The 27,729-nt window shown below is 42.5% G+C and overlaps 2 protein-coding genes across 2 annotated transcripts; both read right to left on the bottom strand.

Annotated features, from left to right (window-relative positions):
• Positions 1–2,672: 2,672 nt before the first annotated feature.
• On the bottom strand, positions 2,673–13,976 carry snrnp70 (small nuclear ribonucleoprotein 70 (U1)). Its single transcript, XM_053338057.1, has 10 exons — positions 13,755–13,976; positions 13,232–13,385; positions 13,089–13,151; positions 11,587–11,641; positions 11,429–11,493; positions 11,272–11,334; positions 9,969–10,050; positions 5,337–5,438; positions 4,285–4,384; positions 2,673–3,766 (listed from the first exon to the last, which is right to left on the bottom strand). Exons 2-10 carry the CDS (start codon positions 13,376–13,378, stop codon positions 2,971–2,973), a joined length of 1,473 nt encoding a protein of 490 aa, XP_053194032.1. The 5' UTR covers positions 13,379–13,385; positions 13,755–13,976; the 3' UTR covers positions 2,673–2,970.
• Positions 13,977–15,316: 1,340 nt separating this feature from the next.
• On the bottom strand, positions 15,317–26,962 carry scaf1 (SR-related CTD-associated factor 1). Its single transcript, XM_053338765.1, has 6 exons — positions 26,815–26,962; positions 20,832–24,431; positions 19,900–19,982; positions 19,321–19,632; positions 17,437–17,565; positions 15,317–16,328 (listed from the first exon to the last, which is right to left on the bottom strand). The coding sequence occupies exons 2-6, from the start codon at positions 24,319–24,321 to the stop codon at positions 16,170–16,172; spliced, it is 4,173 nt and encodes a 1,390-aa protein (XP_053194740.1). The 5' UTR covers positions 24,322–24,431; positions 26,815–26,962; the 3' UTR covers positions 15,317–16,169.
• Between the last annotated feature and the right edge of the window lie 767 nt (positions 26,963–27,729).

Raw genomic sequence — 27,729 nt, 5'->3', positions numbered from 1 at the left:
TACTTTTACTGTAATACTGCATACTACATCACTATAATACTGCAGTACTTTTACTGTAATACTGCATACTACATCACTCTAATACTGCAGTACTTTTACTGTAATACTGTATACTACATCACTATAATACTGCAGTACTTTTACTGTAATACTGCATACTACATCACTATAATACTGCAGTACTTTTACTGTAATACTACATACTACATCACTATAATACTGCAGTACTTTTACTGTAATACTACATACTACATCACTCATAATACTGCAGTACTTTTACTGTAATACTGCATACTACATCACTATAATACTGCAGTACTTTTACTGTAATACTGCATACTACATCACTATAATACTGCAGTACTTTTACTGTAATACTACATCACTCATAATACTGCAGTACTTTTACTGTAATGCTGCATACTACATCAATATAATACTGCAGTACTTTTACTGTAATACTGCATACTACATCACTCATAATACTGCAGTACTTTTACTGTAATACTGCATAATACATCACTCATAATACTGCAGTACTTTTACTGTAATGCTGCATACTACATCACTCATAATACTGCAGTACTTTTACTGTAATACTGCATACTACATCACTATAATACTGCAGTACTTTTACTGTAATACTGCAAACTACATCACTATAATACTGCAGTACTTTTACTGTAATACTGCATAATACATCACTCATAATACTGCAGTAATTTTACTGTAATACTGCATACTACATCACTATAATACTGCAGTACTTTTACTGTAATACTGCATACTACATCACTCATAATACTGCAGTACTTTTACTGTAATACTGCATACTACATCACTCATAATACTGCAGTACTTTTACTGTAATACTGCATACTATACATCACTCATAATACTGCAGTACTTTCACTGTATACTACATCACTCATAATACTGCAGTACTTTTACTGTAATACTGTATACTACATCACTCATAATACTGCAGTACTTTTACTGTAATACTGCATACTACATCACTATAATACTGCAGTACTTTTACTGTAATACTGCATACTACATCACTCATAATACTGCAGTACTTTTACTGTAATGCTGCATACTACATCACTATAATACTGCAGTACTTTTACTGTAATACTGCATAATACATCACTATAATACTGCAGTACTTTTACTGTAATACTGTATACTACATCACTATAATACTGCAGTACTTTTACTGTAATAGTACATACTACATCACTATAATACTGCAGTACTTTTACTGTAATGCTGCATACTACATCACTATAATACTGCAGTACTTTTACTGTAATACTGCATACTACATCACTCATAATACTGCAGTACTTTTACTGTAATACTGCATACTACATCACTTATAATACTGCAGTACTTTTACTGTAATGCTGCATACTACATCACTATAATACTGCAGTACTTTTACTGTGATACTGCATACTACATCACTATAATACTGCAGTACTTTTACTGTGATACTCTATACTACATCACTCATAATACTGCAGTACTTTCACTGTGATACTGCATACTACATCACTATAATACTGCAGTACTTTTACTGTAATACTGCATAATACATCACTATAATACTGCAGTACTTTTACTGTAATACTGTATACTACATCACTATAATACTGCAGTACTTTTACTGTAATACTGCATACTACATCACTATAATACTGCAATACTTTTACTGTAATACTACATACTACATCACTATAATACTGCAGTACTTTTACTGTAATGCTGCATACTACATCACTCATAATACTGCAGTACTTTTAAAGTGATACTGCATACTACATCACTATAATACTGCAGTACTTTTACTGTAATACTGCATAATACATCACTATAATACTGCAGTACTTTTACTGTAATACTGTATACTACATCACTATAATACTGCAGTACTTTTACTGTAATACTGTATACTACATCACTCATAATACTGCAGTACTTTTACTGTAATACTACATACTACATCACTATAATACTGCAGTACTTTTACTGTAATACTGCATACTACATCACTATAATACTGCAGTACTTTTACTGTAATACTGCATACTACATCACTCATAATACTGCAGTACTTTTACTGTAACAAAAGCATAGTTTGGAGCCCAAAACCATCATCTTAAACAAGGGACTGTTGCAAACTGTTAACTATATAGAAGACAAACAGTAATGGAAATTAATAACTCTAAGAAATATTACTGATTAGAATTTCAACATCAACATAAACATATAGATTTTTCCACCCCAGTGACACAGATACATGTGGCTGCTACATTATAGATACAGGGATGCAACAATAATTCACCATGATTTTAATAAATAAACATTTTTTACTGTGATTACAGTGTGTAAATCAAGCACAACACCACATATAATTTAAAAAAAAAATTTATTCCATAATGAATAAACAGAACAATCCTCAATTTTTTCACACACTACATTTCCTTCAACTTCACATACACTGAGCAGAAATAAGTAACTGGGTCCAAAAAACGCATGTGGAATCTAACTGAGCCTGATAAGAAAAAGAACACAATCTAACCATCTTAAAACAAATAGGATCTGTGTTTAGAATTCATCGCAGCACCTCATCCTAACCCCCCACCCAACCCTCCCACCCCTGGACATAATGAGAAAAAAGAAAGAAAAACAAAGTAGAATTGGCTTTGAATCACTGTTGATCTGCTAACTTTTAGTGGCACGGATTAGTTGAGCAAAGCAGGGAGGCTGCCACTTTAATGAGATCCAATCAGTCATATGTGTGAGTTGTGTGTGGAATATTTGAACAGATGGTGGGTCAGGTGTAAGGAACTGAAGCCCAGACATCATTAAGCTTCCTTTACCTTGGTAGAAACTTAAAAAGGCCAATTTTAAAGTACAGTAAGAAACATATAGATGTGCGAGTCTGTTGTAGAGCTTCTCTCAGTACTCATCTCCTGCTGCTTCCATCTTGTAGCCGTTCTCACTGGAGCCGTAGCCGTCAGCTGATGGAACCGACTGCTGGTCCATCATTATCCCGTCCTGACTGTACTCCTCCATGTTGGGAGGTTCCCCCCCCTCATCCTCGTTCCCCATGTCATCCTGAGGCCCCATGTCGTCTCGTAGGGAGCTGTGGCGCTCCTCCCTGCGCTCCCCCCTGTCTCTCTCCCCCCTCTCCCTTTTGTGCTCCCTGTCTCTGTCTCTGTCTCCCCTGCGTCTGTCTCTGTCTCTGTGGCTGCGCCTGCGGTCCCTGTCCCTCTCTCTGTCCCTGTCTCTGTCTTTACGCTCCTCCATGCCCTCCCCCACCTCTCCCTCGTTTTCTTCCAGCATTCTCTCTCCTCCCTCAGGGGCTCCGTCTCCCTGGCCCACCTCCTCTCCGTCCAGGCCCTTTCCTCTCTCCCCTCTCTCTCTCTTACGATCTCGGCTCCTGCTCCGTCTCTTCCGGTCTCGACTCCTCTCCCTGCTCCTGCTGTCTCCTCCTCCTCCTCCTCCTCCGCCCCCGCCTCCTCCCCCTCCCCCTCCCCCTCCTGCTGCTGCCCCCCCTCGATCCTTCTCTCGCTCTCGACGCCTGGTGCCACCACCACTGTTCTCCTCCCCCACTGCCACCGGTCTCTCTCTTTCTCTTTCGCGGGAGCGGCTGCGTCGGCGGCGTTCTCGGGATCGAGACCTGCGCCGCTCTCTGTCCTTATCGCGGTCGCGCTCTCGACTGCGCTCCCTCCGCTCCCCGCGATCCCGATCACTGTCGACATCAGGACACACAATGCTGTTTAACACATGGCTCACTCTTACACCAGTCCACAGGACTGCACTGTAAGCACTTGTGACAAGTTAAAATGATGATACAGTAATAATCTGATAAGTTTAAAAAGATTGCAATTTCATGGTCTGTAATAAGATTAAAATGCTGTGATGAGGTTTAAAAAGATCATATGGTCATGAGAAACAATTCACAAGATGTGTTTTAAAATGGGTTAACAGTAAAAACTCATGGTATGTTTACAACGGGTTTAAAACGCTAAAAAGTCTTTCATTAATTCATTGTTTATTTTATTGTTCATTGTTAAAAGTTAAGATGTAACAGCATTATCAGTGATCTACAATGTGGTCTTGATCTGTTAGTCTGAGATCGATTACTCTGGTCTCCACCCACATACTAGGGGAATCGCAGTATTTTCCTCATTACAGTAAAATTGTCTACTGAGGAAGAAACACGTCTCTTATCACTCTCGTGATTATTCAGGGGCGTAACACACTCACCCTCCAATAGGGCGGTCGTCGTAACGTGATGCATCATCTCGGCCAGAGTGCTTGATGTTGACATCAGCTCCACCTCTCCTGGTGCCTCCCAATCCACCACCTGGTTCAGGAGAGAAAGAGAGAGTGTTATATGAGCTGTAGTGAGGCTGTGATCACACTGACAGCAGCTCTGTGTCATAAAGCTCACATGGCTGTTTGGGTGGAGGTGTTACTGCGGCTACAGTTAACATCAAATACTGTCCCAAAAAGGTTCAATCTGCATCGTTCAGCCATAACTCAATCTCTACTTTCATTTGCTACATGCTATAGAGAACTCCATAATTATTAACTACTGAATAAACCTCACCTACAGTTGTTAGAAATACATTGTTCACATCCTCCTGTACTTTCTATATAGGCCAGGACCCCACTGTTCATTCAGCACCATCATCACATCACAATTTCATTTATTTTATGTATAAATTAGCAGCTATGAATCAGGAGGTGAATGTGTGAATGTGACATGTAGTGTAAAAGTGCTTTGAGTGGTCATAAAGACTAGAAAAGAGCTATACAAGTACAGTCCATTTGGGTGGACCAGAATCTTTGCAGACAGGGCTGTCAGTTTGGGTTACCCTGGTAACAGACACTGATAAAATATGTCCGTCAAATCTGAATCACATTGCAAGTCAATTATCTCAAGTTTGACATCCAGAGAAAGATCAGAACACTTGACTGTGCATGGAGGGCAAGTGTGTTTTATTAAGAAACTATAGACTTAGTATTCTGCAATTCTCATCCTTTGCAACATTATCCAGTGGGCCAGATTGGACCCTTAGATGGGCGAGTGTAGCCCACGGTCCATATGTTTGACACCCCTGCTGTATACTGTTAACGTTGTGACAGTCCTATGCTAAAGGTTCATGGTGTTACCGTCTTAATAACCCTGCACTTAGTAGTGAAGAGAAGTATTAGTGTTCATATTTTAATCCCCTGTGTGACTGGTTAGTGTATTGTTGCGTTTTGGTGTGTAATGAAAGCTGTACAGGGGAAGAGGAAGAGGAGCAGCTGACCTAGCCTGCGAGGGTGCCATCCTTTAACAGTGCGTCCTCTCTCCACGTCCACCAGCACTCTCCTGCCGTCGATCTTCTTCCCGTCTGCGTGCTTGTAGGCGGCTGGGGGAGAGGAATTGGGAGAGGGAAGACGGAGGTGAGGTGGGTAGTAGGACGGCATCAATGTGGCCAAGGAAACAAACAATGCATTATTATACTGACCAGGAGCAGGCGAGGCCGAGATGGCTGCTCTCTGGGTAAAAGCCGAAGGATAATGGGAGTAGACTTCCTTCCACCAGATGAGTGATCGATACGTTTACACTTTAACTGCATCTTTACATAGCCAGCTGTCTCTTCTTTCACTATCTATAGAATAATGCTCTAAGCTGTCCACCTTTATTAAGGAGAATTGTTTGGACATCCAATTTTCTTGAGGCGACATCTCTTTAAATCTAGTTTCATCACTACTATAAAAAAGGCACAGTGCTAAGTTACTGTGCATTGCAATACTCTAACACACATCTGATGCTCTTAAATCTTCAGTTGCTGTTGCTATGACAACTGTATGTACTGTACTCATTGTAACTATAAAAAAAAACAACTGATTTTCCAGGGAGCTTACAGGTGATATGTCTTTTGTTTTGAAAGTCACAGCAGTAAAGCTTCCTGCACCATGTGTTTCACTTCTAACATGTCCCACACCTCATTTGGACTTTTATCTTCCAAAAGCTTGAGTCAAACTGAACATGTGTGGACGTTAAACAGCTGTACTCGTTTTAATCTGCTGACACCTGTTACCAGCTTACCATCCTCTGAATGGAAGAGCAACATGATGGGACGCCACCAACAGCAACAAAGAGTAACAAGCATGTCCCACCCCTCATCCCATTATACCACACAACAGTCTTTCGATCCATCTTGTATAATGGAAGGACTCCAGGCGGCTCATCCTGGCTGCTACACTGGTCTGATGTGCTGATGATCACAACTTTTAGGTCCAAGAACAGGGGCCTTACCAGAACCCAGCAGGTACAGCATTACAGTCTTGAGGGCCTTACCACCTCCTCTCATACAGTAGTATACAGTAGTATACAGTCTGAGGGCCTTACCACACTCCCTCACTCACACTCTGCAGGTGATGGTCTTACCATGATAGCTCACTGTTGGGCCTTATGAAAGTCTCTGCCCCAGTCTACAAGCCTTTCAGCGCCAAAACTTACAAAATACTGTCACTGCAGCTCCACCAGGGGCCTTACCAGAACCCCTCCAACTTCTGTGTTTCACTAAGGATGACAACATCCCATCCAAATGATAGGGCCTTACCAAACCCCCACCAGTCCTACCAAAACTGACCAACTGAAGAAAAAATAAATAAAGAAATAAATAAACTTAACAAAACAAACAAAAAGAAAAGAACAAAAATGGGGCTGCTTCCTTACAAGAGTTGTCTTATCACAACCCCAAACAACTAATGAGGCCAGATCTAGTAGGTCTAGGCCAGGTCTAGTAGAAATGTCTTCAATCTGAGGTGATTTAGGGCCTCCAGTGTCCTAATTTAACTACTGACATGTCAGAACATCAAACTGTAGTTTTTTTGGGGGGGAAATCTTGAATGTACTCTTATTTTGTAAGGCCAACTTAACTAGGATCTATCTTTTAGTTATGTAGTGAATAAATAATGTATGAATAGCCGATTTAGCATCATTACCAAAACCGTTCCCCTCATTTGCCTTTTCTATTAAAGCCAGCTCACATATACTATTATATATGTATCCACTTCTCACATGAGCCAGATGAGATGAGCCAACTGAGCTCTGACACACAGCACACTCCCACATGTTTACTCAATATAGAGTCACAGAAGTGTATTAATGGTATTAATAGTATGGTTTGACTTGTACACACTGAGTTCATGCCTGCTTCCCATTTACATGTGGAGCCTAGCAGACACACTGAGGCCATGGGAATAAATGACTGATGTCAGCTCACACACAGAACACTCATCCTACACCTGGTTCTAAATTTGCAAACAAAAATGAAACTAGTAAAACAAATGAGTGCGGTTTTGACTCTTACTGATGACTGTTAAGTGAAGCATGTTTCCCTGTAGACCTGCTGTACTTTACTGCTACTGCTCAGTGTTGTGAGACTCTCCTATATATTGAGTGAGTGTGTTCAGCATGAAGCACAGCACACTAACAGGACTCTGGTGCCACTTAAAGCCCCTCACTGACCCCCTGTCATGAGCCCAGAGCAACCTGAGGTGGCTTTAACATAAAGGGCAGAATCATTGGGCAACATTTCATACACTAGTGGTCAGGGGTGCGTTCAATGGTCAAAGCCTAAAGATCCAAGTAATAGCAGTTGCGCTGAAAGCAAAACAAAGTTGCTTTTCCCATTGAACGTAGCTCCTCTTCCCTATGTAGGAGATGGAGGGTGGAAAGAAATCTTACCCATCATACAAACCCATTATACCAACCATATACTGAGCTGTGGTAGTAGGGTGTAGATGAATCATAACCATCATCATCTGCCAGCCAGCTCTGGCCAATAGCCATCACAGATTGGCGGCTGCAGTGGCAATGAGAACAACACACAGTTAATACACTGTTGAGCCCCACATCCCCCCCCTCAGTTCACCCCCTGTTTGTGACTACATGATAGCTGTGATTCAGCAACTCTGGTCTTGAAGAGCTGATAGCGCTGACAGCTGAGATACAGCAGGCACAGACGCAGAGCACGTCCAGTCTAAAATCACATGAAGCTGCTACACTCACCTCACAAGCTGCTCTGGCTTTATACACACACACACACACACACACACACACACACACACACACACACACACACACACACACACACACACACACACACACACACACACACACACACACACACACACACACACACACACACACACACACACACACACACACACACTAAATAGAACCATGAAGAAAAAACTTTGAAAAAAATGAAGCACAAATCATTCATAAAGACCTTATCAGTCATAAATAAACATGATGCATCCTTAATAAAGCTTTCAGAGAGCACAGACTTTAAAACTAGATTAAAAAACATTGTTACATAAAACATGGGCTAATGCAATGAATGATATTAAATTAGCTATATTTCCTTTTTTGTATACTCTGGATCACATTAGGGGAAGTCATCAAATTTCAGGCTAAAAGAAAACTGTATATTTACAGCTCTCTGATGTAAAAACCGCTCAAATCTGATCCCAAACAGTATGTAAGGGTTAAAACTATCTAGTTGTTAATAATAACAACAACAACAACAACAACAACAATACTGTACTAGTTCAGATAGTCTACACTTCCAAACCCTGCAGAACACTTCAACCTTACATACTGCACAGATTCTGCTATTTCACTATATCCTCTCATCATTTTTACATTTTTTGTTGATGGGAAAAAAACTGATTATATTAAACTTATAATCACACTATATATGTATATTTATAGGTTCAACATTACATGTTTCCATATTTGTATATTCTGGGTTGCATTAGAATAGGTAATAAGATTTAAGGCTAAAAGTAAAGTTTAAGGTGATTTTTTTCTCCTCTAAAACTGGATCAGAAACTTCAAACTTGTGCAGCACTCAGTCTACTTGTTGAGATAAGATGAATAGATACACACACACACACACACACACACACACACACACACAGCATACCATATATTTACAGCACAGTTGCAGATGCTGTAACTTCCTGATGTATTCTAGTTGAAATGTCATCAGAACACACACACTGCTGCTGCTTTGTAGGTGTGTGTGTATGTGTGTGTGTGTGTGTGTGTATCAGGTGTGTTTGTGACACACTGCGTCTCTGCCGGCTGTATTTCAGCTGTAACATCCCAGAATGGTGTCACTGTGTTACAATGCACCATTCACTGCATCATCCACTGTGGCATCACCACCAGATTCAAAGGTCTCACTAGTGTGGTGAAGCTGAACTAATCTCACCATGACCAGGGTTGAAGACCACCAATAAAAAACACAAGCTCAATAACTAAATCATACACAAAGATGGCTTTTCCATACAGTCCATGACACATTTCTGGTAGAAAAAAACAAACATCTCATTCAAATGCTTGGTGACCAGTCTGACCATGTGCTTACCATTACAGTCCAACCAGGAGAGCTGCTCTTCCACAGAGCTACCACGCCTAACACTTAAGACAATGTGCCGTTGACAGGCAAACATGTTGAGCTTCACAGATCAAAAGACACTTTTTACCTCTTGGTCCTCCCACTTTTGCCCCATGATGCCCCACTGAGTGAAGCACTTCCCCCTTCTCAACCAGACTATTAGTCAACTGATAATACGCAACAAACACAGACACACACATCACACAAGCACCAGACTCTAAACTCAACATGCACATTATAAAACATGTGTAGAACAAGTTCAGATTCCTCTGATGCCGTAAACATTAGTCTGTTTGGTAGCTGTCACCTTCCCCAGGTGAGGAAGCTGCCACTCATTACTATAATAAAAGATGGATAGAATAAAAGGGAAGAGGGTCCATCTGAAGAGTGACCCTGCATGTCACAGTGATCAGTCTTAATGAACATGTAATCATACAGGAAGTGGTTTTAGTTCAGCAGGCTTTGTTTGGTACTCACAGTGCATGTCTCGTTCATGCTCATACTCAATGAATGCATAGCCTCGAGGCTTCCCCGTCCTCTTGTTGTACACTATGTAGATCTGAAACAAACAAGCATGGACACTTTGACTGGCTGTGAAGTGCATTATTAAACAAGAATACTCAAACACATATACTGAATTATTGAAAGACTATTTGATTTTATATGACAATGATTATTTATTCTGACTATTTTAAAGCATTTATTTATTTTAGACACTGATTGATTTTAAGACATTATTTATTCTTTTAAGACAATTAGAATGCTGCTATATGGAACACTGCTGAAATATGTTTCATTGTATAGTTTTATCAGTGCAATGACAATAAAGTATCTATTCTATTATCAGTGACACACAATCCAAAACCACTCATATAGAGTATTGTAAAAGCCTCTTATGTGTAGCATTTACAGCAGATCAGGTGTATGAATAGTTCCATGCTTCCAGTGACTAAGCATATTCCCTTCATTGTTATTTTTTTTACATTTCATATATCTGAGTATTTGCACTGCTGGGGTGTAACTTGCTGAGGTTTGCATGCATGTGACTTCAATTACAAGTATTACATTAACATAGCATTGTAAGTATTTGTAAAAGTTTTAACCAACTACTTTTTTAGTACACAGCTGCAACCACAGCAGCAGAGAGCACTGACAGCTGCACACATGAAAGTGCCGCTCACTATGAATGTTAATTGTTAACACAGATTGCACTCAGACAATGACGACAGCTCAAGTGTGTAACTCTTAATGTTTCATATCTTCTGCTGCTTTAGCTTGCAGGTCAAGTTATGAACATTAGAAAAGTAGTGTTTGGAGGGAAGTTTGTTTTTTAGAATATAGAATCACAGTGAATTTCATAGAAGTGTAGTTAGTACACATAGGGCCTGACTTACTAAGATCCTAAATAGAGGGTACTAAATTGCATGAGTAGTGCAATAGATTGTGCGTTTTGTTTGGAGGTGATCTAAATAACATATTAGCATGTTCTTCTCCCTGTATTTTGCACACTGGGGTTAAAACGCCTCATATTACATTCATTATGGCAAACGTACTAAATCAACAGCACATATTATTATTATTATTATTATCTTGTACAGTTGAAAGACCCAAACCTCAGTGTGCTGCATTAGTAGATCAGCTTGTATATTTTTTGCAGGTGATTTTGCAGGTGTAAAAACAGTTTGCACACATTTTTACACACGCAGACCTTTAGTACATCAGACCCTAAGTGCATACGTGTGAGTAGGTCTAGACAGTGAGTAAGAACAGCTGATCATACCCTTTTGATGGGGCCGTACACCTCAAACTCACGACGCAGCTTGGACTCTGTTGTATCGTAGTTCTACAGCAAAGAAAAAAGACCATCAGACATGAGCAGTGATAACAACATGCTGAATTCACACAGCTGCTGTGAGTACATGTAAATATATACTCACCACTCGTGCAACAAACAATGTCTTGAAGGCATCGCCTTGTGCATTGGGGTCATTATGAGGGTCCCCTGATAGAATACACAGGAAAGCAGGATGAGTTAAATCTACGACATCATACACAGTGAGTAGAGCATGTACTGTGTGTCACTGTCAACACTTACAAAGCTTGAGTTCTGTCTCCACCACTGTTTGTCTCCTCTCGATCTTTTCTCTTCTCTGCAAAACCAAAATAGTGAGTCAGTGAGAGGAGGCTCATAGACATGCTAGTACCACTGACTACAGCCTCTTCTGCTACGAGCAAAATAAAGAGGAATGCACTATAGTCTTTATGAACTTCATTTCCATTAAATCTTAAAGCTCTGTGTGAAACATTTAGTTGGACTCTCTGCATAGATGTGCTCATTCCAAGTTAAGGGCTTTCAATTCAGCTGAAAGCCACTTAACACCTCATACCTATCCATTTCCCATGTGATTTCACTGTCAAATTTTACATTATAATAATATTTGAAGTGTTTGGTATCTTGGCTCATGCGAATAGTGACATGAACATTTTCAACAACGATAGCTTCCCTCTCTCCTGCAGCAAACCTGTTACTGTAATGGCTGAAAAAACACATGTGGTGCATTAAGAGTGTTTTGTTGGACTTATTATTACTCTTCCTAACCATTTTTACTCATTCTCACTGAAACATCACAGCTAACCAACAGGCTGGTAACAGACTGAGGTGAAAAAAATCCAAAAAAAAAAGAGAGGTACAAATACAGTTAATCATTATGGATTATACTCATGCTGAATTGATGAGAAGACCGTGACGGTCTGAGGGGAAATCTATTATCTTGTTTCTAGAGTTAAGTGTTTTTGTGGATTCATAAGGAATTGTAATATGTCATATTTTTAAACAGTTGTTTGGAGTAATATTTCCCCTGCAGAGAGAATGAGCTTCACTTTAGTTCAAACTGCTAATATTTTTTAACATTATGTCATCACTATAAAAACACCAGTTAGCTGCTGAAGTGTGATAAAGTTGTCACATCCAAAAAAAGTTCAGTGTATAATATGACCTCCTCTGTCTGCAGTGTATTTACTGCTTCTTAGAACTATTTCAGGCCAGCTGGAGCAGTTGTGCCTGTGACATTCTACCTTTGTATGATTATCCAGGATGTTGCTTCTACTATTTATCATACAATTTTCAGGGTTTCAGGGTTCAGAAAAACTCATCATCCAGCAGCTGAAAGTGAAGGCTGTTGGGTGGGCAGCTGTATAAACTGTGCAGCTGATTTAATGTTAGAAATATATTGTTTTCCCCACACATCCTGCAAAACAAGTACAGGAACACCTGACAAAAATGTGACTATCGTTGATTTGATCTAAGAAACATTAACCCCATAACATATGTATTGTTGTTGATCAGTTATAACTGATTTCATTAACTGATTTACATTTTGTTTTTCACACAAGAGCAGCTGTGAACAAAGACCATCTTCTGTTTCTGCTCCAATCAACTGTTTTTCTTCTTGCACATTTCCACCAGGAACAAAATTGGAAATAATCTCAAAAAATAATCTAGTTGTATTCTTATAATAATATAATAAATAGTGACCCCTGCAAGATCTCCAACATTTGAAAATCTTAATGAAGGTATAAAAGTCTTTCACATCTCACCTTTCTCTCCAGCCTCTCCTCACGAGTCTCAGCCCTGGTGGGTGGGGGGGCATCTCTGGGGTCCTGACCACAAAAGATAATGTATCAACACAGGGTTCATGTACAGAGGAAGAAACATACACACATTACGCAAGACTCAATACCTCGAAGTGCCTGATGAAGGGAGCGATGCCACTGTAAGGCTGGTTGTGATGCTTCTCATGGGGAAGCTTCTCCAGCTGAGGCAGGAAGGGGATGGGGTCCCGCGGTGCGAAGAGGGCCAACAAGTTCGGAGGTAAAAACTGCGTCATCTTTCTCCTACACACACAGATCAATCAGTGTATCATTTCTATAAGCATCAGCTGACACGCTGCAAACAATCAAGCAGAAGGCGACAGGCCAACACCAAGAACGGAAGCTGGCACGTTACGTAGCATTACGTTACGTGCTAGTTGTTGTCTATAGCATGTTTAGGTTCCGCATGTCCCATCGGTGCAGCAATTATCATTCTTTATACACAAACTACACTAACACTGTGGATAGAAGTTGCGTAATAATCGGTTACATCCAGGCAGTTAGCTCCTACCAGCGTACTTTAGCTTTAAGACTGAAGTGAAGCCATTAGCTCCACTTAGCCAGCATGCTAACAATGCTAACAGGGAGCCTGTGTATGCTGTTAAAGCTCACCTTCACTCCTCCTGTCCACACAGAGGTCAGACCATGGACAACGTGGAGACTCTGGTGGTGTATGCCGGTCCTGGACCAACTTCTTCGGACTGAAATGGACAAACAACAACTAAAGCAGACCGCTACAGCTACCAGACCAGACCGTGTGTCGACAACTATCTCAATGTGTGCCTATGTTCTCAAAAATAAAATGGCGGGATGCCGTAAATCGGCCACAGCCGACGCAAACGTAAAACGGTTTATCCAACCCGCATTCTACGAAGACTCCGCCCCCTACTCCGCCTCTGATTGGCCCTATCCGGCATTGACCCGGATATCTTAAACCCAAGCCTATCGAGCTGACCAATCACAGGAAAAGCGGGGCGGGTCTTCTCAGAATGCGGGTGGGAAAAATAATGTGAAACCTCAACCACTACAGTGCGCATTTCAACCAATGTTCAAATACAGTGTGGATGAAATGAGTTGTTCTGCATCAAATATTTCATGTATAGCTTATAATTTAGCTCAAATATAACTCAACAGTATCAACTCCTTAAGGTTGTACACATTTATAAGTTACCTAAGGAAATAGAGCTCAGTTCTACTTGAGCTTCCCCTAGTCAAAAAGTCCTATAGGATGTTCACCTTTCCAATATGAATTAGGAATTTAAATGGAAGCATGATTGATTACTTGTCACAACTGTGAATAGGTGCTGTACCAGTGCTATAGTAATAAACAAGAGCAGTCACTGGATCAGTTCAGTTAACTGAAACTGTGTTGCATGTAAGTTTTAAAGCTTTATTGCCAAAGCCAGAAAGTACAACATAGATATTAGCCTAACACTAATATAAATAATTGACCCTTGAATCAGTAACATGATAAATGCACAAACAGATGTGTGTAGATATGCACTGTAACTAATCATACAAATCTCTCATTCTCTCTCCATGTTTCTCTCTCGGTCTGTCTTTCTCATAACTTCTCCCCGGGTGTCAAGATGAAGTTTAAAAGTCTTTAGGATAAGTGTTATTTTTGTAATCATTTCTGTAGTGATTAAAAGTAAGATATTAAAGTAAGTTAATTAATTTATTGGTTAAGTGTATCTCTACTTAAACAATGTTTATTTCCAAATGCTATATCTAGAAATTAAGGGTACTTAGGTCAGTCAACATTCATTTAAGAAGCAATACATTTAAATTTAAAAGCATGTAGGATAATGAATAAGATCATGTATTATAATAATTTATAGTGAATCCTATAGGATATAAAACTGTCCTATAGGTCCCAAACTCAAGTAGAATTTCTAATTGGAAATTCCTTTTGGAATCCTTTAGGACTTTTTGACTAGGGTCTGTTCAAAGGAGAGTTTTTCATTGCTGCTGGAGGAATGTTAGGTCTTTAAAGAGTACAGACCTGTTCCATGTGTGCCTCAAGTTAACTTTTGTTGTGATGTGTCACTATAGAAATAAAACTGAAATGCATTGAATTGAAATCATTATCTAATCACTCAGATTATGCTATGATGTCAGTGACAACAGCCTTCTATAGCAATGTTGGTTATTTACTTTATATAGTGCTGGAGGACATGTGATGTATACAGAAAACAGACTTGAATAAATAGGCTCATTCTATGGTGTACTGGTTTCCAAGCAACATTTATATTTTGTTGGTTAAGTAATTTTATAAAGAGATTTAGCAACTTTCTCAATCTCACTAACACATGCACACAAAACACAGACAGCAGATTCCAAGACTTTAGAAGCCAAGTGTCAAATGTATTTCAACCAATCACAATCAGCTGTCCAACTCAGCTTGCATACTGTCTGCAAAAACAAACAAAAAACAAAAAAAACCAACAGAGAGACAGGGAGGGAGGGAGGAGGGGAGGATGTGATGTGATGTAGTGTCCTTACAGTATGTACAGTATATTTTGGTGTGTACAACTGGGTATTACATCTCCCCTCAGCGTGGAGTTTGATATACATGGGGTAGACAAAATAGCATGATTGCCTAATCCAATGCTATTGAAAAAAAATAAAAAATAAAAATAAAAATAGCCCAGTAATGAATACCACCAGTGTGAAGCTTCTAATGGGCACAGTCAACAAAAGCTAAAAATTAGAAGCTCACACAGGTAGTATTTACTGCAGGGTTGTTGTATAGGACTATATTAGATCACACAGGTGTTGATGATAGCATCCGCCTCCTGAAACCTTGTATACATGACACATTTCCTATGTGAGACATATTTACAGTGAGATCGCAGAGGTAAGGTGAGAGACTTCTAGAAGATCACATATAAAGCATAGAAATGGTGGGCTATGAAAAACAATAAAAACATGAAAACAATCAGTTAATGTTCCAAGATCATGAACAGATGGCGGCGTTGTTGGTGGTGGTTTTCGGGGGCTGTGACATTTCTAAAAAGCCTCCTATCAGGCAGAGGAATGCAGCGCTCCTGGCTCCCTGTCGTCCCTCTCTTCCTCGTCCATTTTGCGTCCGTGTTTCCGGAAGTATTTGTAACGTTGGACGTACAGCTTCACCAGGTTGCTGACTTTGACTGGGTTGATTTCCCCTGTACGGCTGTGGCAGATCTGAAACAAACAGTGTGATTTAATAGTCTGCTTTAATTCAAGAACACTGGTTTAGATTGTGTTCATGTGTTTTCATGTATTCCTTTTATTAACAGTAAAAATGTCTCAGTCAGATTCATCTGTGTTTTTAACCTTTGTCTCGTCCTCCTGGGTCAAATTGACCCTGTCTGTTTTGACTGTTCCTTCTTTCCTCCCTTCCTTCCGTCTGTCCTTCCTCCCTCCCTCCCTCCTTCTTTCCTTCCTCTCTCTTTCCTCCTTTCCTTCCTTCCTCCCTCCCTCCCTTCCTTTCTTTATCCCTCCCTACCTCCCTTCCTTCCTTCTTTCCTCCGTCCCTCCTACCTTCCTTCCTTCCTTCCCTCCATCCATCCTTCCTTCCTTCCTTTCCTACCTTCCTTCCTTCCTTCCTCCCTCCCTTCCTTCCATCCTGCCTTCCTCCCTTCCTCCCTCCCTCCTTCCTTCTTTCCTTCCTTCCTTCCTCCCTCCCTCCTACCTTCCTTCCTTCCTCCCTCCCTCCCTTCCTTTATCCCTCCCTACCTCCCTCCTTCCTTCCTTCCTTCCTTCTTTCCTCCGTCCCTCCCTCCATCCTTCCTTCCTTCCCTCCCTTCCTCCCTCCCATCCTGCCTTCCTCCCTCCCTCCTTCCTTCTTTCCTTCCTCCCTCTTTCCTACCTTCCTTCCTTCCTTCCTCTCTCCCTTCCTTTATCCCTCCCTACCTCCCTCCTTCCTTCCTTCTTTCCTCCGTCCCTCCTACCTTCCTTCCTTCCCTCCATCCTTCCTTTCCTCCCTTCCTTCCTTCCTTCCTCCCTTCCTTTCATGCTGCCTGCCTTCCTCCCTCCCTCCCTCTCTCCTTTCCTTCCTCCCTCCCTCCTACCTTCCTTCCTTCCTTCTTTCCTCCATCCTTCCTTCCTCCCTCCTTTACTTTCTCCCTTCCTTCCTTGACTTGAGGACAACAGGAGGGTTAAATATTCAAAATCCAATGGGTCTCTTTAAATTAAATTAAAGAGTACGATCTGAGCCTGCTCTATGTGTAAAGTGCCTTGAGATGACCTTTATTGTGATTTGGCGCTATATAAATAAAGATTGATTGATTGATTGATGGCTGAGGCTGACCTTATGCACAGCTTTCCTGAGGATGTCTTTGTATTCGTCCTTGTTGATGTCTTTGCGCTGATAGTAAGGTTTGATGGCAAGCTTCACTTCCTCCACTGCTCGCTCCTGAGTGTGCAGCTTCTTCAGGTACTGAGACATTCAGGGAAGACAATAATAATAATAAAAAAAATAATAATAATAATAATGATAAAAAAACTGTAGCTGTACAGTGCTTTTACAAACATAGGATAAGGTAAAACACTAAAAATACATACTGTCATATAATTATCTCAGTTGCAGAGACATACAGACTTTCATTTCAGGCTTAAACACAAACAGACGTTTCCACAATGTACTCTTTTCCTCAGTTAATGCAAACTCAACACTTCCACAGCACTAACTCCATCTTACAAAAACATCCCTTTTATCCTATGAGCTGCTGAGTTTCACTATAACTATACAATAGTTTGATTCTTGTAGTTGTGAATTTCCGTATACAAGTTCAATTTTAAATCAATCAATCAAAAGTAATGTAATATAAATAAAGACAGAAATACATGTATGATTCTGTATGAATACATAAAACACTACTACTCTAAAGCATTTTAAATACTGATAACAGTCACTGTAGTCTGGTTTGGTTGTTGTCTCTGGAGTTTAGGTTTACAGGAACTTCATTTTGACTCAAGACTAGGAGTCAGTATCTAATCCATACCATGCACTCCAGGACTGTGCAGTATCTACATGACACACTGTGTTTTTCATACTGTAGGTATGACAGGTGCTGATGGTTCTACAAAAGCTTCAGGTCTCTCTTTCAGTTTAATGATATAGCCGTTAAGATAAAGGTAATGTAGGCATCCTAGTAACCAAAGATCAACAGGACAGATGTTTCTTAATTACAGTCCAATGATCAAAAAAGCAGAAAATGAATGTAATCTTTGGTTTGGTGTGTGTGAACTGATTGGGCAGTCATTAAGAGATCAGGTACTGACACTAGGGGTGCTAATGTATGCTTCCTCTCATCCCCATCTGCCATCATGGAGGATCCAACAATACTTTAAATGCACCTAGAGAAGGTGTAGTCAAGTGTATACTACACAGATGTTTTATCATGTGGCAACCCCCTTTGATCCAGTGTGTTTACTGATTGATCAGTAGTATATAACATCAACTATACTATAGACATTTTTTGGAATATTTGACTATTTTTGTGCAGATTGTGCATACTCTCTCTGTCTACCTAACTGCTAGTTTACAGAAGAGTGGAGAGGATGCTGGTGCTGTTTGTTCGCTGCTTCTCCATCCGAGTTTAACAGTTTACAATAATACTACTGGCTCACCAGTGCATTTTAAAACACTTCTTAAAACCCTCCTCTTCTCTTTGGCTTTTGACACCATGTAGAGTGTTGATTTTATGTGTATACATACATTTATTTTATTGCTATTATCTTTCTATTGTGTTCTTTATCTTTTTATTGTGCTTCTATTGTGTTATCTACTCATTGTGTTTTATCTTGTTGTGCAGCACTTTGGAAACCTTGCAGCTGATTCTCTTCTGTCACAGCTCCTTCAGGAGAATATGACACGACACAGCTGTGTCTCCTATAATAACTTCCAGCCTGAGAAGGATAGAAGCTAGATTGTATTTAAACCTATTCTGCAGGCTATAACTGTTTTTATTACTCCTTTTCATCAGATCTGTTCTATTCATGTCCTATTGTGTGACTCACAGAAGCCGCTATAGATCTAGGAGGGGCTGAGACATGAGTGAGGGGAGTGAGGGGAGTGAGGGGACACTTTAGAATAATAAAAAGCGGTTTAGATTGATAGATGAATCCAGAGTAGTGAGGTATAATTATGATATCATATAGCAAACTGTACTGATCTGTTCATCAGATTTACCTTATCAGGATCTTTACTCTCATTGTCCCATCCAGCATCCCCAGAGCCCCCCGTCACTCCTGACAGACCCACGGGCATGATGGGGGGCGGGGTCTGTGCGCATCCACCGCCTATGGAGGGGTGCAGGTGAGAGGGCGGGGTTTTGGTGCAACCCACCAACGGGAGGGAGCCGTGGAGGATGAACTGGGCTGGGCTCAGTCCGGGAGGTGGAGGCAGAGAGGGAGGGGGGGGGATCTGTGAGGAGGAGGAGGAGGAGGCTGAGGAAGGAGGCGCATGCTGCTGTGACTGGCTCTGATTGGCCTGAGAGAGGATCTGCAGGAGAGAGATGAAAAATAAATCATTAATATAATAATATTAAAGCTGTGCTTTCTCCCCAGCAATGGAGAGGTTAACTGGAGACTCCAAATTGCCAATAGGTGTGAATATGATTGTATATACCATAGAGACAGACTGTGGCTTAATGTATGCTGGGATAGACAGTGGAAATGCTTTATTAATAGCCTGGACTGTGTTTACATTGCCTTTAATAACATCATAAAAGAACAGTGAGGAGACAGACTCAGTGTATCACTGTCTGACCTGACTGGTTGCTTGGATGAACTCTTGTGCTTTGGCTCTGCTGGCGATGTTTGCCTCTTCCATTTTAAAGAGCAGAGCAGTCACTGAGAGGAAGGATGATAGAGAGAGTTATTTCAGGAAAAGGAACATGCTTCAACATATTCAAGGAGTCTATTTTAACATGAGTTGACAACATTTACTTGCCTTTGAGTGCAGATGGATAGACTGAACATGCTGAGATAAAGTGATGCAGGTGTGAACTGTAGTGCAGTGTGTTGTAAACAGTGTTGGGGGGGATGTGATACAGTAATTTTTTGATGTAACAAGTAACCTAACTCAGTGTAGTTATGTTTTCAAAAAGGTAATCCATTATTATTTTGAACCAACTATTCCTGTAGCTACCGTTTAACCACAAGAAAAGAAAACCCACCATGAATTCACACTATTACTACTTTTTGGCAGGCAGGACAAAGGACCAGAATCAATTGATCTACTATATACTATATAGTATAAGACGTATGATTTACTGACTCAAAAATAGATTTAGTATTAAACTACTACAACTTCAGATAATGACTACATTTTTACTGGTTTCCACTCATGTTAATATACTATGAATTATTTAGCTACAAAAACTATCAACTTGTGTTAGTGAAGTAAACCTTCATGTCTGGGTTATATACAGATAAATACAGCTACAGTTGTGTGGAGATTCAGTTCAAGTGTACATCAGTCTGAAAGGCCTGCAGTGTCATGACTTGATACAGATTAAAGTGAACTACAACTGTCTATGATTTGCATTCCTGTCACAAGAAAGGTTGAAATCTTGTGTTTTAGGTTTCTTAAAGCTCCCAGACTAAAGAAACCACCAGCTGTATAAAGTGGATTTAACTCTACAGTACATTTCTTTTAACGACATCATGACACACTTTCCCTGTGTGGAGGAAACTCACATGCTAAGACTCCTCCGGTTGTGCAGTCCACCCCAGTCTGCAGACTCCAGGGGAGGGCAGGAGCTGCTGGAGGGGGAGGGGGAGGAGGAGGCTTACTAGCAGATGAAGAGGACACTGAGGAGGAGGAGGGGTCTGACGAGGACAGAGGCAGAGACAGGGAGGCGAGGCCGCAACCCACCGAAGAGGACGAGCAAGGGGGCGAGGCCAGTGATTTGGGGGCGTCGTCTGGAGGGGGGGGCTTGGCGGCGGATGTGGACAAGGCGTTGCCGAGGCTGGCTCCCTGGGAGGTAGACAGGCTCGAGGGGCTGGACGGTGGGAGTGTGGGGCTGGTCTGAGTGGGACAGTCCTCTGCTAGGAAAGAAGGCTCCGGAGTCTTACAGCTGCTGTCCACCGTCTGAGAGTCTGGTGAAGACTCCCTGGTGTCCCGCAGAGGAGCCATAGAGGGTGGAGGTGTGTGGGGGGGCGAGGAGGAGGGTGGGAGCACACTGGTGAAGGAGGAGGAGGAAGTGGAGGAGGAAGAGGAGGATGAGCAGGGGGCGGGGCCAGCTTGGCCAGCGTGTGGACTGATTGACTTGGTCCCGTCTCCTACAGCCGACTGAACATCTAAAGACGCTCCGGACCAGCCATCAGACGTAGCTTTCGTCTGGCTGCCGTCTCCTCCACTCAGTGCTGCCACTCCGCCTTTCTCCCTGCTCTTCTTGGCCAAGCGACGGCGCCGCTTCGTCGCCAGGGAAGACGAGGGGGAGGAGGCGGAAGAGGAGGTGGATGTGATGGAGCTGGGCTTGGTTTTCTTGGATTTGAGTCCTGTGGGGCCAGTTAAGGAGGGTGGAGGTGCTGCCAGGCTGCTCCTCTTCCCCATGTTGGCCAGATCTTTGCCGCGGTTGCCCAGCGACAGTGGCTCCGAGCACGGTTTGAGGAATGGAGACCTGCTCTCATTGTCTCTGCAGAAGACCACTGCGATGGAGCCGCCCACCACCGAGCCCCCGCCCCCTCCTCCTGCACCTCCTGGCCCCAGAAGATCCATGCCCAGCTTACCTGATCCCACGGAAGAGCCGGTGGTGCTGCTCACACCTTCGCGCACCAGCACAGACACTTTGGACTGCAGCTTACCTTTCCGGCTGCCGCTCTCTTTCTTCGATTTTCCAGAGCGACTCAGATCCTTCCTGCTACTCTGCCTCTCTTTGTCCTTTCCTATCTTCCTGGTTTTCTTCACCGAGGGGAGCCCCGATAAGACGGGGGGGGCGCCCGATGTGACCGACAGCGATGAGAGGCATTTGCTTTTGGTTCTATTTGAAGAGGAGGAGGAGGATTCGGACTGGCCGATTTTCTTTAATGTGCGGGATTTCTTTTTCGTGTGATGGCGTCCGGTCTTGGGGGCGGTTTTAGTTTTGGGGCTGGGGGCTGGCGGTTCTGGAGGCAGGGCGGCGGGAGGCGTGTCCTCTAAAGACGGGTAGTCGGAGTCCAGCGCCTCGCCGTCCAACGACAGCACATCTATCTCCAGTTTGTCGGAGTAGCGGTCCGACTCGTAGCCGTGGTACCTCGGTGGGGAAAGGGACTGGGAGCGGCTGCGGCAGCTTCCCTGGTCCTCCTCCTCTCCGCCGGAGCGCCATTTTCTCTTCTTCTTCCTTTTGTGGGGTTTGTCTGAGTCCTGTGTGGGCCTGCAGGGAGAGGCGGGGGCCAGCCTGGGGGAGCCGGGTACAGTGGTGGTGGTGGTGGTTGTGGTGACTGTGATGGTTCTCTTGATGGCGAAAAGGTCGGAGCCGTTCAGGTCCTGAATGGACGGCGGGACGACAGGGCGACCATCCCGGCGCCGCTCCCTGTCCCGCTGTCTCTCTCTGTCGTCTTCCCTCTTTTCTCTGCTTCTTTTGGAGCCCTTTGAAACGTCCCGCTCTCTGCTGCTCGAGTGTCTTCTCTTCCTCTCCCTGTCCTCCTTCCTGGAGCTAGAGTCTCTGTCTCTCTCTTCTCTTCTGTGGCTACTAGTGCGGTTTTGATCTCTCTCTCTTTCTCTATCTCGCTCTCTTCCTCTGTCTCTGTCTCTCTCTCTCTCTCTGTCTCTGTCCCCCTCCCCAGTTCTGTCCCTCGCCCTGTCTTTGTCTCTGTCCCTCTCTCTGTGTCGTTCTTCAGACAGGCTGGAGAAGGAGCGTCTGGTTTGTCCCCCTCTCCCTGAGGAGTTGTGGGACCCTGACGCCTCAGGGCTGCTGTGTCGTCTCTTTTTCCTCTTCCTGCTGCTGCTCCTACTGCTCCTCCGACTTTTCGCCTCCTTCCCACTCTTTTGCCCTTGCTCCCTTTCTTTGCTCCTCTCTTGTCCTCCCTCTTTCTCTTTCCTTCTCTTCTTCCTTCTCTCCTCCTTCTCCCCGGCCTTCCTGTCCTTGCTTTTCTGTCTGTCCTGGTCCTTGGAGCTCTTGGAGGACTTGCGGTTCTTGCCGCCTTGCTCCACGGGGGGCGCCAGAGGGGAGGAGGGTGGAGAATCTGCCGGGTGGGAGGGAGGGAGAGGCAGCGGCTCAGGAGAGAGGGCGGAGGATGCGGGGAAGGAGAGATATCTTTCCTTCCGCCTGCTCACCAGCTTGGTCCTCAGATCCTCTACTCCTATCACGGGCTCGTCCTCGGCCTCTCTGTCCTCCCAGCTGCCTTCTGCGCACACTGACACGAAGCCGTCCCCGTCCAGCACCCGTAGGATCCGCTCCGGCTTCGAACCGAAGAAGGAGACGTTGGGAGAATCTAAAGGGAGATTCCCACCAGCTGCTCTCTTGTTGCCTCCGTCTCTGTCGGCAGCCCCGACTATCTCCCCCTCCTCTATCTCAGAGTGCTCAGATTCGGCGCTCTCCCTCTGCCCTCCAGCTTTGGTGATGCTACAGTCCACTCTCCTCCTCAGAGGGAGCTGGGTGGTCGGGGAGGGGCTCAGCGGGTCGGTGAAGGCGTCAGTGGAATCTGGAGGCTCTTCTTCTTTCGCCTCATCCTTTCCTGTTTCGGCGTTTTCCGTCTCTCCTCTAACTTTGCTGCTCCCGTCGTCAGTGTCTGAAGCTGGGGAGCCGGTTGGATCAAACGGGTCGTATTTTTCCCCTTCACCCTCCTCCACCTCCACCCTTCCCTCCTTGTCTCCCTCAGTGGGATGGAAAGGATCGTACATCTCCTTCTTCCTTCCCTCTTCTTCACAATCCACACGTGGATGCACTGAGGTGTGAGGGAGCGAGTCGGAGGCAGTGTTGGGCGTAGACGCGGAGAGAGATAACTTCGGTAGAGAGGCAGAAGTGGAGGACACCCTGGCCACCTCCGTCCCCCGACTCTGACCTTTTACATGGTTCTGATAAACTGACGAGTTGGCGCAGACGGAGGAGGACGTGGACAAGGGGGACGACGGATCGGACGAAGGAGACGACGGAGATGAGGAGGGCGAGCGGGAAGGAGGGCTCCTGGCGATCTCTCTCGCTCCGACGGGGGAAGAGGAGGCAGCGGGTCTCCTTTTGAAGCCTGATGCTGGAGTCAAGTCCATGGGCCAGCAGGACTGGTCATGCAGGGGTCAGGACAGAGGGGGGGAGCTGGAGGCTGGAAGCAAAGAAGAAGAAGAAGGCCACGTGGAGAGACTGTAATCCAGCAGTCAACCTAGAGGAAAGGAAAGGAGACAATTGATCTTTATATTACAGTAAAAATGTAAGTGGATGTGTTGAAAGCAGCCTGTGGAAACTTTAAGTTGTCCACTTGTAATTTCCTTGCAGGATGAAAGCAGCAAGTTTCTTAAGCATTGTCATTCCTCTGATCTTTGTCACAGAGCAGTTGTCTGCATTATGAGATACACTGCTCACATTCAACACAGCTTCCTATGCCAGACCCCCCCCTCCCCAAAAAAAAACTTCACTCCAGCATATTTCCCCTTCATCCTACTTCCTATTAGTCTGAAGGGGGAAATAATGTACATAAGAGCCTGACTGATGACTTCAAGCGCTTCTTTTAACATAATGACTGACATCATGTTTGTAGAGTCCAAACAAATATAGCAGCTAGAGTCTGACCCATACTGGATTTTTGAGGGTAATACTAATATTAGGGAGGACATCAACTGACAAAAACACATGTACATATATATATTTAAACTGAATTAAGAAAAAGGATCAAATATACATTCAATGCTGCCTGTATAACTTTAAAAAAGATATAATAAACGGGTTAGGATTTGTATGAAATGGCATCAGTGCTCTGAAACAGTAAAAACACAGCTGGGAATTTAATATTTATATATCTATGAATTAAAAAACACAGAACATAAAAAATCATACATTTACATAAAATGCTGCGTATTTAACTTTAAAAGATTTTTTTAAATACCCGCACATATCAGACAACATATTTGCTGATACTGATACACCTGTGATAGGGCAATAATTGCTGATAATATTGGCTGACCAATATATCAGTCAGGCTCTATTAAATATATATTAAATGCAGCTTATATGTCTTTTTAAAAAAATAATAGCATAAATATATATATTTGTGAAAGGCCAATATCAGCCAATAATATCGGCTGACCAATATATCAGTCGGCCTCTACTATGAACAGATATTACATTGTGGTATCACTGTATTGATCAGCTGATGGGTAACAAGAAATGTTGGCAGAAATAAGCAAAGGATGTGTGTGAGGTCTACAGCTGACCTCCTAACAGTGACTGAGTCCATGCATCAGTTAGTAAGAGCTGACTCACATTTTGTCAGTTGAATCATCACTCTCTTTTTTCCCACACAGAGTAACAGAGTGACTTTTACAGATTCTTGAACACACAGCTTTGATGGACTGATGTGCTGACTCTGAGTTTGGGACAGTCTTAGTGATCTGAAAATGGTGAAATGTTTTCACTCTGTATATGTCACTTTTCCTTACAAGTGAAACTTGGAGGCTCCTTATCAAAATATTTGTTGTTGCTATAGCTTTATGTAAAATACACACACACACACATACACACATACATACATACATATATATATATATATATATATATATATATATATAGGCACATTTATTTGTATCTGAATCTCTAAATTCTCAAATGTCAATGTATAAAATCCAGTATGAGTCAGGCTATAGTCCAGGAATGCACTTGGTATGAGCTTTACCAAATAAAATGAGGTGTCCCTATCACTATGGGGACTTACCACCTAATAATAACTACCAAAACCACAGACTGTATGAGTCAGAGACCTGTGGACGGATGAAAAAAAGAAGTTGGCGATTGTAAGTCTGAGAAATCACGATCTAAACGTATGCATTTACTTAATGACAAAAATGTTTCCACTGTTATAATGTCATCAAGGCTATCTGGCTTTGCTGATTCATAGCTAATAGAGAGAGATAGTCTGTCTGTGGTCTGGGATCAGTGTATCAATGACTCCAGCAGCATGACAGAGACAAGTATCTGTCAACCCTCCACACCATCAGTGAGCAGGAGCAGCTTAGCATCTAACGTATCTTAACATAAACAAGGCATGTTTCTACCAGCTGATCATTACATACAGAGTCCATGCTGGTTGAACACAGGAGCTACGTTAGTATTAGTATAGCATTAGGTATCGTTGCCACACAGCCTTTTGTTTTCCTCTGTTGTTCTTTTGCACGTCTTGCATTTTCTTTTATCGAGCTTTAACGTTTTTACTATTTTATAAACTGCTGTTATGTGCCTGTACGTTTTCTATCTGTTGTTGCTGTAAAACAAACTACGTAATGTTAACATGTTCAACACAGCTGTACCTCTGCTCACCAGTAGCCACTGTTAGCATTTATATGTAGCTTTAAATGTAATTCCACCTGCAGCCTATCTGAATATGTTTGTAGAATAATCAGGTTTGATCACTGCTCGTAAAGCACGCAGCACTTCCACACATATTAACTCTGTGAGACTGTGTCAGCAGGTATTCAGCTAGCTAGCGAGCTAATTTAGCTTCCAGTGGCTCGCCTGCTAAATGCAGCAGAAAGGGCTGTGTGCTAATGAGTTACCTTCAGTCCAGTAACCAGCAGTCTCACAGCGAAGCCTCCTTCTTGTACTTACTGCTGTCTCTTCTCGAGACATGAAATCGTGAGTTAAAATACAACACGAACTGCTTTTTGACGTTTTAAAAGCGCAACAACAGCCCCATTCCATCAATCGCCGCCATTTCCATCCCCCTCTTGCCGGACAACAAAGGATGATGGGAAACGTAGTTTATCTGGGGGATGCTGGAATTCTTGTGATTTACAGCTTCAGACTACCCAATGCACACAAAATGATGTTTAGCAGCCGGCTGATTCTTCGTTTTTAACCATAGACTGTATATAAGTTTTTTAACCAGTTTTTGTCCAATACTGCAGAAATAAGATGATATAATACTTGGGAAGCAGCTGTTGAATTAAGACAAGAAGTATACGTTTGCATATTTGTTAAGTGACATCAGCTCCCAGTACCTCCCACTCCCATTAATGTATATTTTATTTAAAAATATATTATTATTATTATTATTTTTTTATCACTTAAGAATACTGTTCTGTCAATTTTGGATTTCCCCCTAGGGGATCAATAAAGTTTCCATACATCCTACATACCTATATCTACCTACCTACCTACCTAGCTACATGCATGCATACATACATACATACATATCTACCTACCTACATACATACATACATATCTACCTACCTACATACATACATACATATCTACCTACCTACCTACATACATACATATCTACCTACCTAGCTACACACACACCTACATACATACATACATACATACACCCCTACAGTACATGACCCTTCCAAGCAGTGAGCACCTGCCTGCTAAATGCATTAATGCATTAGTAGGGATGCTCGATATTGACTTTTCTGCCGATATCCGATATTGTCCAACTCTTTCATTTTTATAATTGACCTTTATAT

This window comes from Scomber japonicus, chromosome 18 (genome assembly GCF_027409825.1).
Source record: "Scomber japonicus isolate fScoJap1 chromosome 18, fScoJap1.pri, whole genome shotgun sequence".
NCBI lineage: Eukaryota > Metazoa > Chordata > Actinopteri > Scombriformes > Scombridae > Scomber > Scomber japonicus.
This window is presented reverse-complemented; position numbering and strand designations above follow the sequence as displayed.

Coding starts and splice junctions, on each gene's coding strand:
- snrnp70 (XM_053338057.1), bottom strand. CDS start 13,378: ATGACGCAGTTTTTACCTCCGAACTTGTTGGCCCTCTTCGCACCGCGG. Junction 10,051..11,271: donor TGTACGGCCCCATCAAAAGG/GTATGATCAGCT, acceptor TGTTTGTTTCAG/ATCTACATAGTGTACAACAA. Junction 3,767..4,284: donor GACGACCGCCCTATTGGAGG/GTGAGTGTGTTA, acceptor TGATGTCGACAG/TGATCGGGATCGCGGGGAGC.
- scaf1 (XM_053338765.1), bottom strand. CDS start 24,321: ATGGACTTGACTCCAGCATCAGGCTTCAAAAGGAGACCCGCTGCCTCC. Junction 19,983..20,831: donor AACCGGAGGAGTCTTAGCAT/GTGAGTTTCCTC, acceptor CCTTCCTCTCAG/TGACTGCTCTGCTCTTTAAA. Junction 19,633..19,899: donor TCATCCAAGCAACCAGTCAG/GTCAGACAGTGA, acceptor TCTCTCCTGCAG/ATCCTCTCTCAGGCCAATCA.